This window comes from Mustela nivalis, assembly GCF_964662115.1.
Source record: "Mustela nivalis genome assembly, chromosome: 1".
NCBI lineage: Eukaryota > Metazoa > Chordata > Mammalia > Carnivora > Mustelidae > Mustela > Mustela nivalis.
The window spans coordinates 200,037,032-200,051,668 of record NC_139020.1 but is presented as its reverse complement, the minus strand read 5'-3'; the positions used below and the strand labels follow the sequence as shown (position 1 = coordinate 200,051,668).

Here is a 14,637-nt window from a genome sequence, read left to right as displayed (position 1 = left end):
AATCATAGGAAGGGATCTTAGAGATAACTGAGTTTAAACCTCTCCAGTTATGTTGAATAAATAAGGAGGGGAAGTGGTTTGCTAAAGATCCAGCCAGAAAAGTGAGTGTGATTTCCTATAGAGACCAGTATTTGTGGGTTTCCTCTAATATTTAAGTAAACAGAAGATGCTTTGAGAAATTAGTAATGTTCAGTGTTTTTTTTTTTTTAACTCATTTTATCCTCACTATTGGAAAAAATCAGAGGCAGATTGCCGAACCAATTGTAACCGAAGTGAGGAGAAAGATGCAGGTGGGTACTTCTCCAAACTCTCATAGTTTGTTGTAAAGTGCTTTGAAATAGTTTTAATGACATATGTAAGGTGACGTATTTAAGGTGGACATTTCCAATTGCATGGACAATTGAGCCTTGTAATTTTCTCTGAGTCCAGAAGGTTCATCCAAGTCATCTGGAAAGAGGATCAGCAATTCCCTAGGCCTAGAGTAATACTATGGAAATCTTTCCCCAAACAGGCCAAATGACCAGAGGCTGGCCAACTTGAGAATAGAGCTAATTTGTCTTTGTGGTCTTATACCCTCCCCCTGCCACAAACACGGGCTTGTGCTGCCTTCACACAGAGTGGGCCTCCATATGTGGCAAGGAACATTCTGGAGGTCTGCATACCCTCTCCATTCTCACCTCTGGCCCCATCTCTAATCCTTGCAACTCTCCAGTGCCCATTCACTGCCCATGTCCTTTCTCTAACCATGAGTGATGCTCAAGTCTGATTTTCTGATATGGTGCAAATCAAGGAACCAAACTGCTATTGTCCTTCAGTCCTTCCGGCCACACTCTGTTTTGTGGAGGGGATGGGTGTGTGGGAGAGGGGGTTGTAGGCACCTTGGACCTAAAATCTGGGCTGGCCCCAAGGTAGAGAGTAGAGTTCAGGATAAGCCTTACCCCCTTCCCAAACTTCCCCCAAACCTGCAAAATATCTTCCACCAAGTTTTCAGGATACCCAAAATTCCCAGCAGGAAGGGTATCATTCCTTCTGATTGGAAAGGTGATCTCTGAAAAGTCCTTGTTCTGACACAATGGGTCATAAAATAGGGGAAAAAACAAAAACAAAAACAAAAAAAACCTTGGACTTGAAGATAGCGAACTAAGGTGTCAGGCCAGGAGAGAGAGGAGCCCTGGAGCACACAAGATACACTTGGCCTCCTGGACAATTTTGCCTAAGGCCTAAAAGAACCAATTTCCCACCATCCAGAGCCATACAAGATTTGTTCCACACTTTATCTCTAATCCTCCTCCTGTATTCCTCCCTGCACCCTAAATCCTAACCCAGATCCCCAATAAGCAGAGAATTTTTAGGCGTCTTATATAATGACCTTGGGTAGAAATAAGGGGAACACAGCCAGAGGTGCGTCCGTGCAAATCTTTTATTTGTGCATGTGATACAATGATGCTTTCTGTCTTTGTGAGATGATTACAATAGTAATTCCTATTTGGAGCTGAATCATTGGCAAAGCAAGTACTTATATGCATATGACCTCATGTGCACCTCCATCATGTGGGTAGTCTGCCTTTGTGTTGTTGGCATTTATACAGTTTTACAGAGGAGGACACTGAGGGTCTGAGATGCCCAAGGTCACAGTGAGTCAGTAAAGGTGCTTAGATTTGGGGTTTGGGTCCAGGGCTCAGATCCTGAGAGCCTTTTCAGATAGATAGTCTGCTTTGGGGTCTCTTCTGCTGGGTTTTCCCAGACTCGTGGGCCTCCTTGTCCTGTCCCAGGTAGGTTCCATAAATAAAAGCTATCAGGAGGTCAGCAAAACAGGCAATGTCTGGACTGATGGACTCTAGGGAAGAGTTCGTGGGAAGCCATTGGTGGTACCTGGGGTTGACCAGAAGATGTAATATAAGCAAGTGTGGAAAGGAAAAAAAAAAAACAAAACAAAAAACAGAAGTAGGAAAAAGCCAAAAAGATGGTCTCCAATCCACTTATTCAACCAACCACAAACCCTGTGGGGCACCAAGGGAGGTTCTAGAGTTTCAGCAGGAGGCTTGTGCCTTTGAGGAACTTCTACTCTGGCTAGGGTCATCTGAGGTCTGGGGCTGCCCTGGGCTTAAAGTTCCCATTCAAAGACCAGCAAGGTTTCTCCTCCCTTCCTGATTTTGTCCGAGAGAGCAGGGAGGTAGAAATGCCGTTAAGACATCTTTTCTAGGAACCACTGTGGATGTTTTATGTGCCAGGCATGGCAGGAGATCTGCAGCCCAGTATCCAGGGCACTTTGTTTGACTACAGGGGGAGAGACAGGCCCACAAGAGTCTAGCTGAGGTTGAACCGTGGTTCTGTGGGTGCAGAGAGGGGGAAAGCAGAAGGTTGTGGCCAACGAGGGTGTGGTCAAGGTATGTAGAGAGTGGCCACCCATGTGTAGCTCTCTGATTGTATTTTTTGGCAGTCTTACTCATGGTTCCCTCTCTGATAGGATGTCCCTCTGTCTTCCCATTCACATCTGTGCTTCGCTGGGCCTCTGCTCTTAGATTCCCAAGGAACTACATTAGGAGAAGAGGCTCCACTTTCTACTCTTGGGGATGAGAAAAATCACTAGAAATGTAAGGAGTTAGACACGAGTGTATTTAGTGACAGGATCTCAGGGGTGTGGCTGAATGTGTTGAAAGAAATACTTAGCAGAGCAGCTTTTGCTGGGAAGGAATGGGATGGGGTAAGGAGATGAAGAAGTGAACCTCTCAAAAGGCATGCTCTGGTAGTCAGGGAAGACCCTGAAACCTGCCTTCTGGGAAGAGTGGGGTTGAGAACATGCAGCTTTGGTTTTGGAGCTGCAGTCCTCTGCCTTTCCCCTCCCTGGACTCAGCCTGCCTCTGAATAAAAGTTGAACAAAATTTTAATAATATTAGGTTTGAAAGGGGCACCGAATGATTATCCTAACCAGAAGTCCATTCGCTTATCTCTGAGCCCACAACTACTCATTGTCTCCTTCCTTTTGCTGTTTCTTCTAACTGTGCTGTGTGATGTCCCCACCTATTAGTTGGCAAGACCATGAGAGCTTTGTCCTTCACTGGCACACCACCCAGTCCTCTCCAGCAGGTGTTACTGGTCTAATTTTTAAAACTAGACCTTCAGTCTTCCCCAGCCAGATAAAATGCCTCTAAGGCTGGCCACCCAATTGCAAATGCATCATTGAAACCGTAGCTGGAGCTGAAGGGGTGAATGCTTTATGTGCTCTCTATGTGCCAGCCAAAGGCTGGAACAGTAATTACTTTATTCAAAAGGCATAGACTGAGTGACTGCTGTGTGCAAAGTCCTGCCCAAGGGACTGTGGGAAGAATCCGGAATTCTCATTTGCAAGGACTTACAGCCAACTGGGGTGCAGGTCAGAATCACCTAGGGAGATTTTCCAAAGGCCCCACTCCAGAGCTAAATCAGGTTGGAACCAGATCTGTGTGGTATGGGAACATTTTGAAGATGGGTTTTATCTATGTCCTGAGATGTGATGCTATGGGACAGTGTGAGAGGCAGGCATGTGTACATCTAACTAAAAAGTAAGGCCAAGTATAGATGTTGCCAAAGAGAAGGATAGGCATGGTGATCTGAGAGCATAGATTAGGGAGGAAGGGTTACTGTAACTCCAGCAGCCTGGGGCAAGAACGCTCGACTGTGTTCCCTAGGCATGGGTCCCCCAAATGCATACATTAGAAAAATAATGACAGTTGTCATTCTTTGCTCCCACTCAATACGTCGTGCTAGAACACCAGGGCCCTTGGCAGGGTGCAGGACCCAGGGTGCAAGACCTCAGGCACTCTGCATTCCAATGGGGCGGGAAGATAAGACATGCACAAGTGTAACTATGACACATGGTGGAGAGTGACAAATACTATTTCAGAGGGGACAAGCAGAGTGCCACAGCACACCAGAGAGTGTTCTTCTGATTTTCAGATAGGGAAGGTCTTCCTGAGGAGTTCACCTTTCAGCTGGGGCTTGTAGGTAGTGGAGTAGGAGGACAGGTGTTCGAGGCCCTGGGGACCACATGACGGGGACCCAGAGGAGACTGGGGGAAGGGTGTCTGGAAGGATGGGAGAAGGGTGTGGTTTTTTTGTGGTTGGATCCTGAGCTGCATGGGGGGGATGGCAGAAGGTGGAATAACAATGGAAAAGTTCATTGGCCCCAGATTGCAGGGGCCCTGAAAGACTTGCTGAGGTGTTTGGGCTTTATTTGCATAGTGTGAGGATCCACGAAGGGTTCCGAAGCACCCTGGTGTCCATTCAGAAGACACTTTGTGGGGAAAGAGGTGAGGAGTGGAAGATGCTGAGGAAGTGAGATCATTTGGGGCTGGAACCATGGGCATTCAATGAACATGGACAGAAACAGCTCTGGGGGACATGGGGAAGGCAGAGGCAACAGGACTTGGCTGTGGGAGTGGAGGGAAGGGAAATGCAGGACTCAGAGATGATGTGGGTTTGGAGTGTCGGTGGCTGGGGGAAGCTGGTGCCATCAGCCAAGCAGATGGAGAACATCTGAGGTGGAAACTGATGAATTTGAAGTATCAGCTCGATATCCATCCAGAGAGGATGAGATGTAGGAATCTTCACCCTGGTTGCCTTGGCCAAGGAGGATGTTTAGTTTTCTGGACCTTCAGAGCTGGACTATTGGTACCTAGAGGGTCATGATGGTATCTCCTTATCTTTATGTCCTGCAAACAAATGCTTCATGCAGAAGGTGGCACTTACTGCATTCATTCTTTCCACAAAAGATTATTTATGGGCTGAATATCCAGGTGCTAGTTCATGTGGCATACACTAGAGATATGACATGGAATGTATCTCCTGTCTAGTTGGTCTTCAGGATCCAGATTGCATTCTGACTTGCTTATTTGAGGATATGCTTATCTTGGCCCAGTGAAACAGTCTCACCCAGCAGTCACAGAGGAGTGCAGAACCAACCCCTCCAAAGTCAGCTGGCACAACCCTCCAGGTGAGCAGGGGACAGACCATCTACCATCAGTCTGCATCTATACAATTAGCACACACATGGAGCCTCAGACCCTCAAAAAGCCTTGGAGGGATTCCTTTCTGGGAATCCTTCCAAGTTTCAGAGCCTTCTGGACTAAGCAATGTCTGAAGGAATGAATTAATGAAGGAATGAATGATGAACTCAGAATCCAAGAAATGTTTTTCTGGATGGAAATATACAGTTTCCAGTTTCTGCCACTATCTGCAGAAGAGGAGACATGAAGGACCTACTTGTGGAAGGTGGCCATGGAATTCCCCAGCATGCCCTCCATGATGCCCTTTCCTGCCCTGCTTCTCCCTGCTCCCACTCCAGCAACTCTGTCTACCTCGACTGGCACCACTGAACTCCCTTTCAATAGAAGGAGGCACCCTCGTAATTGAAGGAGCCTGCTGTGTGATGAGGAATGCTGGCTGCCTGCTGCCCGCAGATCCGGAAGTGCCGGAGCAGACTTTTGAGATGTCTGCGGAACTTGACCCCGACAAAAACGTAGAGCACTGGGTTGAAGCAGCAGTGGGAGAAGGCAAGGTTGCGGCAGATGAGCATGGCATAATCCATCTGTTGGCTGAACTCGCAGCTCTGGATGACCCCAAGTTTCAGCAGTGTCTCCAGAAACAGGAGCAGGTTGTAGGGAGCCCAGCTAAGGAAGTAGGCTGCCACGATGGTGAATATAAGCCTGACTGTCCGAGGGCGCCGTTTGGACCGAGAGCGGAACAGGGTCTTGAGAATCTCCACGTAGCAGAACAGGATAATCCCGATGGAGAGCAGGAAGAAGACATTATGCTGGTAGACCGAGGTTAGGAACCCCTTCCTTTCTGAGTACTGACACTGTGAAGAAAGCACTGTGTGGAAGATAGCATCAGGGATGGAGGACAGGATGCTGGTTGCCCACACAGCTATGGTCACCAGCACACGGCACTGGAGGGTGTGGACACGCAGGGATGAGAGGGGCCTCACCACCGACAGGTAGCGGTGGATAGTCATGATGGTCAGGAAGAAGATGCTGCTGTAGAGGCTGATGGAGAAGATCATGCTGAGGAGCTTGCAGAGGAAGTCCCCCAGAAGCCAGCCCCAGTGGTACGCCGTGATCCACACTGGCAACAAGCAGGAGAACGCCAGATCTGAGAGGCACAGGTTGAAGATGAAGACATTGGTGAGGGATTCCAGGCTCTCATACTTCACTAGGACCCACAACACCAGGCTGTTGCCCACCAGGCTGAGGAGGAACACCAGGAGGTACAGGATGGTGGTGCTGATGGTGGCAAAGGTAAAGGTCTTGTTCTCACACAGTAAGCTCTGAGGATCATATTCAAAAGGGGTGATGGACTCTGGGGTGCCTGAGGGCTCCATCTAGACAAAGAAAGCATCTGAAATGACAGAGATGCAGAGTTTCAGACCACATGGTTAGGCTAGGATCCATAGGACCCATATTACATAAGAAGTGTGTGGTCCATGGTCCAGCTACCTATGGTCACTTAACTGTAAGGTGACTAGGAACTTTGCCAGAACACGTAAGTCACTAAGCATTCTGTTTAGTTTGGTAGGCTTTTTTTTTCTTAGCAAGGCTCTCCTGATGAAGGAAGTGGTGCATTCATTTGCATTCTGTCATACACCCCATTTCTCCTTGGAGACTGGCATTTGAGTAGCACTAAGCTAGACCCTTCTTCCCGTAGGTGTATGAGGAAGAGCAATGGAATTGGAGTCAAAGAACTGAGGTCGAATTTGAGCCCCATTACTGTATTTCTGGGAAAGCTATCTAACCTTTCTGAACCTCAGGTTGTCATCTATAAAATAGAGCTAATGACCCCCCCCCAATTGTTCCTTCATCTATTTAGCAAATATCTAGTAGCATTTACTCTGCCTCCTTCCCTTTGTCTCTCCCTCTGTCCCTCCCTTCTTTACTTCCTCTGCTCCCTCCTTTCCTTTCTTCCATAAAGTAAAGAAATTCTGATATCAGGATTGTTCAGGAAACTTGCTGTCTCTTGAAACAGGTCTAAAAAGAAAGGAGGAAACATCTCTCATGTAAACTCAGGTGTGAAATAACCTCAAGATTACAACGAACACTGAGATTCTGGGAGACCAAATCGTCACCAACACAGATGTCCCTTGAAAGGGAAGTATATGCAGAGTGACCTCCAAAGGCCAAAGGAGCCATGAGGCCAAAGAAAAAAGGCCAGTAAAGTCCAGCTTGCCAAGAAATGGCTTATTAAAGGGGCTTATGGACAGAGGTGTGTCTTGGGTTGCTGCAAGATGAGTGTATCTCTGCACTCTGAGACCTCCTGTTACACCTGATTTTGCAGCCCTAGAGGCTGGGGAGTGCATAATGGGTGACGACTAGGAGGAAATGTTTGAGAATATTTGTCTGTCATTGTTGTATCTCCAGTATATGTTCTAAGCATATACTTAAGGGTAATTTATTATGCAAGTGGTTAGAAGAAAGGAAAGAATGGTGATTGTGGTGGTATGTGGGGGGACTGTGCTCAAGAGGGCTCCAGGTCACAGAGTGGTCATCATGGCAGATTTGTCCAAGATGGCATCAGGCTGGTTCACACACTTGCTAACACAGAAGATTAACTCTCTGAGCAGAAGGCTGCCTCACACGGGAGTTTGGTTTACAGAACATCCTAAAGAGACAAACAAATGACAATAAACTAAGTGCCCTGTCGGAGGGGAGTAGCTAAGAGAACTGCATTGAGTCACACTGATTCAATCCTCTGAGTTAGTGAGGTTTGGGAAACTATGAGACTTGAAGGCCAGGAAGAGGAGAGGGAGTGACTTAAGAGCCAGACAACTGTACTAGCACAGGCTATTCCCCTGCTCCTTCCATCCTGCGACTGTCTGTAAGGCACAGCCACCCCTACCTTATAGAAGAGGAACCCAAGGCTCAGACTGGTGAAGTGCCCTTTTCAACAGTATAAAGCCAGTAAGCAGGAAGGAGAGCCCAGCCGGGAGCCAAACCTACGCTCTCCTGTCTTGTACTTGGAGGAGGAGAAAGGGAAAAGCAGCCCAAGTTTCTCACTTACCTAGTTTGGGATGGGAGGAATAAAAGGGGGCGTCTCAGACATGTCCTATTTTAGGTAGTAAGTCAATTCATGTCTCCAAACACCAAAGTGAAGATGGTTGAAAATATTACATATAGTTGGTTTCTTTTGTATTCTTTTGATTCCCAAAGAGGAATACATAAGCTTTTGTATGTTTACTGTCCACTTATGTTTCTTATTTTGAAAGTATTTATGAATTTTGTTCATTTTTTTGCTTGGACTAATAATGTTTTCCTTATGAATTTTTAAAAATTTTAAAAAAAATATTTAATTAATTTATTTGACAGACAGAGATTACAAGTAGGCAGAGGCAGGCAGAGAGAGAGAGAGGAGGAAGCAGGCTCCCTGCAGAGCAGAGAGCCTGATATGGGGCTCGATCCCAAGACCTGGGGTCATGACCTGAGCCGAAGGCAGAGACTTTAACCTCCTAAGCCACCCAGGCACCCCTTCCTTATGAATTTTTAAGAGCACTTTTTGGTACTGTCAACCTGTTGTGCTTCTTAGCTTTTAATTCTGTCCATGTCTTTTCTTTTCTTTTTCTTTTTCTTTTTTTTTTTTTTTTGACATTTAGAAAGTGGGAGTCTACATTTTAAAGAGGGGCTCATCTGATTCAATCCAATTGTGTTTGATGACTTCTGACATATGCCAGGCCCTGTGGCAGATGCTGGGCTTTTGGGTGGAAACATAACTAATAAATAGTCTCTATCTATAAGACGCTTATAGTTTAGAAGGAAAATAGAAATCGTAAAAATGTCTGGGATTTCCTGTAGTGTGATGAGTTGGAAATGCAGATATTTTGGGATGGGGCCTTGTAAGCACCCCTCATATCATACAGGTGATCCCCAAAGTCTGCTGCTTGGCTTTTATCTTCTCCTGACCTAGGGCCAGTGTAAGCTGACCCATCTTCTTAATATCATCAGCCCAGCTGCGTGGTTAGAAATTTCTCAAAATTAAGTGACTTATCCTGACAAAGAAGATATCTTGTCCCTCTTTTATTGCAATTTACTAAAAACAAGTAGCTTGACAAAATCTCAGTGTTGTAACATATCTCGTGAACACAGAACAAAACAACAGAAAGCTGGTTTGGCTTCCTTGGCTGATGATTTGTGTTGCATCGCTAAGATAAGATAATCACAGGTCTCTACGTTGAGTGGAGTTCACATTTTCTCCTCAACTCTCCAGAATAAAGGAAGTCCTCAGGCTGGTCTGGGATGGCAGGGAGCCAATAGCCAATCAACTCAACTTCCATTTCTCCCTCTTTACCTAGTTTTTTCCAGATCTGTGGTCCTGAATAACACAGATTGAATGGGTTGTTAAGAGGACTTTCTAGTTCCTGCTTTGCCTGGCTATCAAGTACTGAATCATTTACCATGGAAAAGATAACATAAGTGGGTTTCATTTCTCAATAATATTTGAGTAAGCTAAGATTTGACCAACCATTCCACATATAAGAGATATAAACCCTGGGAAAGAAACCAAAACCAAAGCCCCAAACCTTCCTCTGGGCACTACTGAGCAACCAAAAGATGGTGAATACTGGAAGGGACCAGGCATTTGAAAAAGGAGAGCAACTGAATGGCACAGGTGGGATTCCCATTTTTTGGCTTTGGCCTCAGTGCAGGAGCCGGCTATAAGGGGCAGCTAAAATTCCAGTAGCAAAGTCACAATTTTTTGGTCTTGAAAAACTAGAGGGCTGAGCTTAGGGCAATCACAGCCACTGGAGAGGGGATGAGGTGACATCGCAGAGAGGAAAGGGTTAGATAGTGAGAACCTTAGGATCTGTGTGTTTACTCTGCCCAAATGTTTGGCTGACCTCTGAACCATGAATGACCCTGTGAATGCGGAGGCGGTGAACTGAAATTGAGCTGCTGCCTATTTCATGGGAGGCAAAGTTTAGAGTCTGAGCTGGCCACTTTAATTGGGTGATAGAACAAACAACAAATAAAACAATGATTACTTTTCAAAAGAATAAAACAGAATCTGGTCTGCACAGCATAGCATCTGTAATGATCAGGCTACAATACATCACTCGGCATGTGGAGAAATAGGAGAACATGGTCCACCCTCAAAAGGAAAAAACCCCATCAAGAAACTGACCCTGAGATGACCCAGATGTTGGAATTCATGAAATAAGCATGGAAATGCAACTCTCTTCACTGTGCTCAAGGGTCTGACTGACTAAAGGACTAAAGGACAATATATCCCTAATGAATGGAAAGATAGATCTCAGAAGAGAAAGACAAACTAAATGAAAGGCCCAAAAGGAAGTGGAAACAAATAACAACAAGATATCTAGAAAGGCCAAAATAATTTGGAAGTAAAATGACTTATTTCTAAAGACTCAGAGTCAAAGGAAAAAAAAAATCAAAGGCTAATTATAAAATATTTGGAACCAAATAATAACGAAAATAACACATATCAAAATTCATGGCACACAACCAAAGCATACTCAGAAATGTATACCTTTCAATGCTTATATTGGAAAAAAGAAAGGTCTAAAATTAGTGATCTAAAATTAATGACTCAGAAGCTAGGGAAACAAAAGAGCAAGTTACACCCAATGGAATTAGAAGGAAGGAAATACAGATAAAAGAAGAAATAACAAATAGGGAATAAAAAGAGAGGAAAAACCGGTTGTTGGAAAAAATTTTTAAAAATGTAATAGAACTCTAGTTAGGTTGAGAACATAAAGAGAGAGGACACAAATTCTGGGTAGCAGGTATGGAAGAATGGGCATTGCTACAGATCTTGTAGATTTAAGTGACTAACAAAGAAATATTATGATCAATTTTACATTAGATACAGCAACTTAAATAAAATGGACACATCTCTTTGAAAATACAACCTACCAAAGCTGACAAAGAGGTGATACAGCAAATCTGTGAAGTCCTACTTTTATTGGAGAAATTTAATTAACTATAAAAAAAACTTTGTCACAAAGAAAACTCCGGAACTAGATGATTTTTTTCTCGTGCATTCTGTCAAACTTATAATACCAATCTTTTACAAACAATCTGAGGTACAGTACAGAACACTTCTCAAATCATTTCAGGAGGCCAGCATCATCCTGATACCAAAACCAGACAAAAACATCACAATAAAGGAAACAACAAAACCAGCATCACTCATCAATATAGACACAAAAATTCCTTAACCAAGTGTTAGCATGTCAAATCCAGCAATCTACTTTAAAAGGAGTATACATCAATGACAAAGTGGTGTTTATTCCAGAAATATGAGAATGGTTTAACATTTGAATACTCAAGTAATTTGGGGGCACCTCAGTGGCTCAGTTGGTTAAGCGTCTGCTTTTGGGTCAGGTCATGTTCTCAGGGTTCTGAGATTGAACCCAGCTTCGGAGTCCCTGCTCAGCAGAAAGTCTGCTTATCCCTCTGCTCCTCAATTCACTTGCTCTCCCTCTTCTTTCGAAAAAAAAGTAAAATCTTTTTAAAAATCAAGCAATTTGTCACCATATTGACAGAATAAAGACAAAAGCTACGTGATACTTTTTGATCAATGCAGAAAAGTATTTGACAGAACCCCATACCCATTCATGATGTAAATTCTGAGCAAATCAGAAATTAAAGGGATATTGGACATCTACAAAAGCTATTTCACTCTTCTGGTGGTTAATCATTCCTATACACAAAATATCATAGGCGCTTCTGGTCTGGGGTTGGGAGGTCTTGGGGATGCACAGGGCAAAATGGTGCCAAACCCCAAACCACTGTGAGTTATATTCTAGGAGCCCGGTCCCCTTTTGCCTGTCACTGCCCTCCCTCCCTGTCTCTGCTTGCTCAACCCCTCCAGTCCACAATATGCTTCTGGATGGAGAAACAGATCTAAATTATCCAACCACTGATCATAATGCCTGACCTAAAGGCTAGGCACCAGATAACCCCCTATACTTTCTTTCTTCAGCAGAGGAAAAAGAAAAGCATGTACATGATAGGTCTACTCAAAGTGCTTGGACCAGGTTTTTAGCAATGCAGATTTAGGGAAATCCGCTGACGTAGGGCCTCAGAGGCTCTGGAAGTAGGGGTCAGGACTCTGCATATTTACTAGCTCTCCACCTGGTACATGCTATTAATATCAGAGGAAAACACAAGTTAGAAGTGTTTGTAAAGGAACTCACCTAGATCTACACCTCTTTAGATGCGTCTTGAGGGAGAAATGGCACTTCTCTGCTGCACATTGTGCTCCAAGAAACTGAAACACTGCCCTGCCCAGAAGGTTTAAGGGAAGACGGTTGCGGTTGCGTATAATCTCAGAGGGAGGCAGGGAACCTTGGCTAATCCCTCCTCTCCCTTTCCTGGCTTCCCGGATTGACCCACCCTCAACCTCCCCACTCCCACCCAAGCCTTCCTGTCAGAACCGGCCCCATTGCTGATCACCTGACCTATCTCCAAAGGCAGGTGTGGTTCACAACTTAAGGGTCATCTGGGCCCCTGGGTCCCTCTGAGAAAAGGGTCAGGTAATTTTGGAGTTGCAAGGAATCCTAAAGGATAAATTTTTTAAAAGTTGCATCTGTATTTTAGTAAAATTTATATTTATTAGCATACCAGTTACATATGATGATGGCGATGACGATTTTATTTTATTATATATTTATTTGACAGAGAGAGAGAGAGAGAGCGCGCGCTTGAGCACACGAGCAGGGGGAGCAGCAGAGGGAGAGAGAGAAGCAGGCTCTCCGATGAGCAGGGAAGTGGATGCGGAGCTTGATCCCAGGACCCTGGGACCCTCACTTGAGCCAAAGGTAGATGCTTAACTGACTGAACCACGCAGGACCCCTAATGATGATGATTTTAAATTGAGATAACATTCATGGAACAAAAAATTTACTACTTTAAATTGTAGAATTCTGTAGTGTTTAACATATTCACAATATTTACAAGCATCCTTGCTATTCAATTCTGGAACATTTCCAGGCCCCCCAAGAAAAATCCCATACTTGTTAGCAGTCAGTCCCTTTCCCATTTCCCTCCATCCCCCCTAGCAACCACTAATCTACTTGCTGTCCTTATGGTTTTGCCTATTCTGGACTTTTCATCTGGGTGAAATCTTATAATACGTGACCTTCGGTGACGGGCCTCTTTCACTGAGTATAATGTTTTGAAGGCTCAGGCATATTCTGGGATGTATCACTACTTCCTTCCATTTTGCAGTTGAATACTATTCAACTGTATGGATACACCACATTTCATTTACCCATTCATCAGCTGAGGGACATTTGGGTTGTTTCCACTTTGGGGCTATTTTGGATAATGCTACCCTGAACATTCATGGACAAGTTTTTGTGTGGACATGTATTTTCAGTTCTCTTGCCTACATACCCAAGAGTGGAATTACAGGGGTGTATGGTGACTCTGTTTAAACTTTCTGGGGGAACTGCCAGACTGCTTTTCACAGAGCTGTACCATTTTGCTTTCCCACCAACAGTGCACGAGGGCCCCAGTTTCCCCCTTTCTTCACCAATCCTTGTTCATTTTCTCTCTTTCTTTCCTTTTTAAATTACAGAGTATGAAATGGTAGCTCACCATGATTTTGATGTACATATCTTTCATGGATAACAAGGCTAAGTATCTTTTCATATGCTTATTGGTCCTTTGGGTACTTCCTTGAGACGTGTCCATGCAGAAACTTCCCCTCTCTCAAGTTTGGGTTATTTGGCTTTTTATTATAAAATTGTAAGCATTATTTATATATTCTGGATACTAGAGTCTTCTCAGATATATGATTTGCAAATAACTTCTCCCATTTTGTGAGAACTTTTTTAATTTGTTGAGAGTGTCCTTTCATAAACAAAAGTCTTTAATTTTGATGAAGACCCATTTATATATACATTTTTAATTCTTGTGATAAATTATATTAGGATAATGCTGGCCTCACAGGATGAGTTTGGAAGTGCTCCTTCTGCTTCTATCTTCTGAAAGAGATTATAGGGAATAGATGTAATTTCTTCTCTAAATGTTTGGTAGAATTCACCCACAGGCCCATCTGGTCTGGTGATTTCTGTGTTGGAGAGTTATTAATTGTTGATTCAATTTCTTAGTAGATAGAGGCCTATTCACATTGTCTGTTTCTTCTTGTGTGAGTTTTGACAGGTTGTATATTTGAAGGAATTGGTCCATAGGTTATCAAATTTGTGGGCATAGTACTGTTCATAATATTCCCCTATTACTTTTTAATGTTGATGTAGTTTGTGGTGATGTCTCCTCTTTTGTTCCTGATATTAATAATCTGAATCCTCTCTTTCTTAGTCTGACTAGGCACTTATTGGTTGTATCAAAATTTTCAAAGAACCACTGTTGGTTGTATTGATTTTCTCTACAAAAATGGGATCATATTATGCCCACTGATATATCCTTTTCCTTTAAGCAAAGTGGCACGAACATCTTTCCAAGCCCATTTTATTCTAGCAATTGAAAAGCGTTCCACCACATTGTGGTGCCATACTTTACCTACTTCCCTGTCAACGGACGCCCGGTTTGTTTCCAAGTTTTAAAATTATCCCAATGATACAGGGAATATCCCTGAAGCTATACCTTTAATGCACTGTATTGATATTTCTATGGGATGGATTTTT

General features: G+C 43.9%; 1 protein-coding gene across 3 annotated transcripts; it reads right to left on the bottom strand.

Annotated features, from left to right (window-relative positions):
- Nucleotides 1–1,402: 1,402 nt before the first annotated feature.
- Nucleotides 1,403–12,390, bottom strand: XCR1 (X-C motif chemokine receptor 1). 3 transcript variants are annotated; one of them, XR_014310983.1, is made up of 3 exons: nucleotides 12,184–12,380; nucleotides 4,728–6,374; nucleotides 1,403–1,872 (listed from the first exon to the last, which is right to left on the bottom strand). XR_014310983.1 is itself a non-coding variant. In XM_082727997.1 (2 exons), exon 2 carries the CDS (start codon nucleotides 6,355–6,357, stop codon nucleotides 5,362–5,364), a length of 996 nt encoding a protein of 331 aa, XP_082584123.1. In that variant the 5' UTR covers nucleotides 6,358–6,374; nucleotides 12,184–12,390; the 3' UTR covers nucleotides 1,403–5,361. The 3 variants fall into 3 exon arrangements, 1 of the variants encoding a protein (XP_082584123.1); XR_014310984.1 differs by having other exon boundaries at nucleotides 5,241–6,374; nucleotides 12,184–12,264; XM_082727997.1 differs by having other exon boundaries at nucleotides 1,403–6,374; nucleotides 12,184–12,390.
- Between the last annotated feature and the right edge of the window lie 2,247 nt (nucleotides 12,391–14,637).

What these genes read in the sequence shown, in the direction of transcription:
- XCR1 (XM_082727997.1), bottom strand. Translation starts at nt 6,357, where the DNA reads ATGGAGCCCTCAGGCACCCCAGAGTCCATCACCCCTTTTGAATATGAT.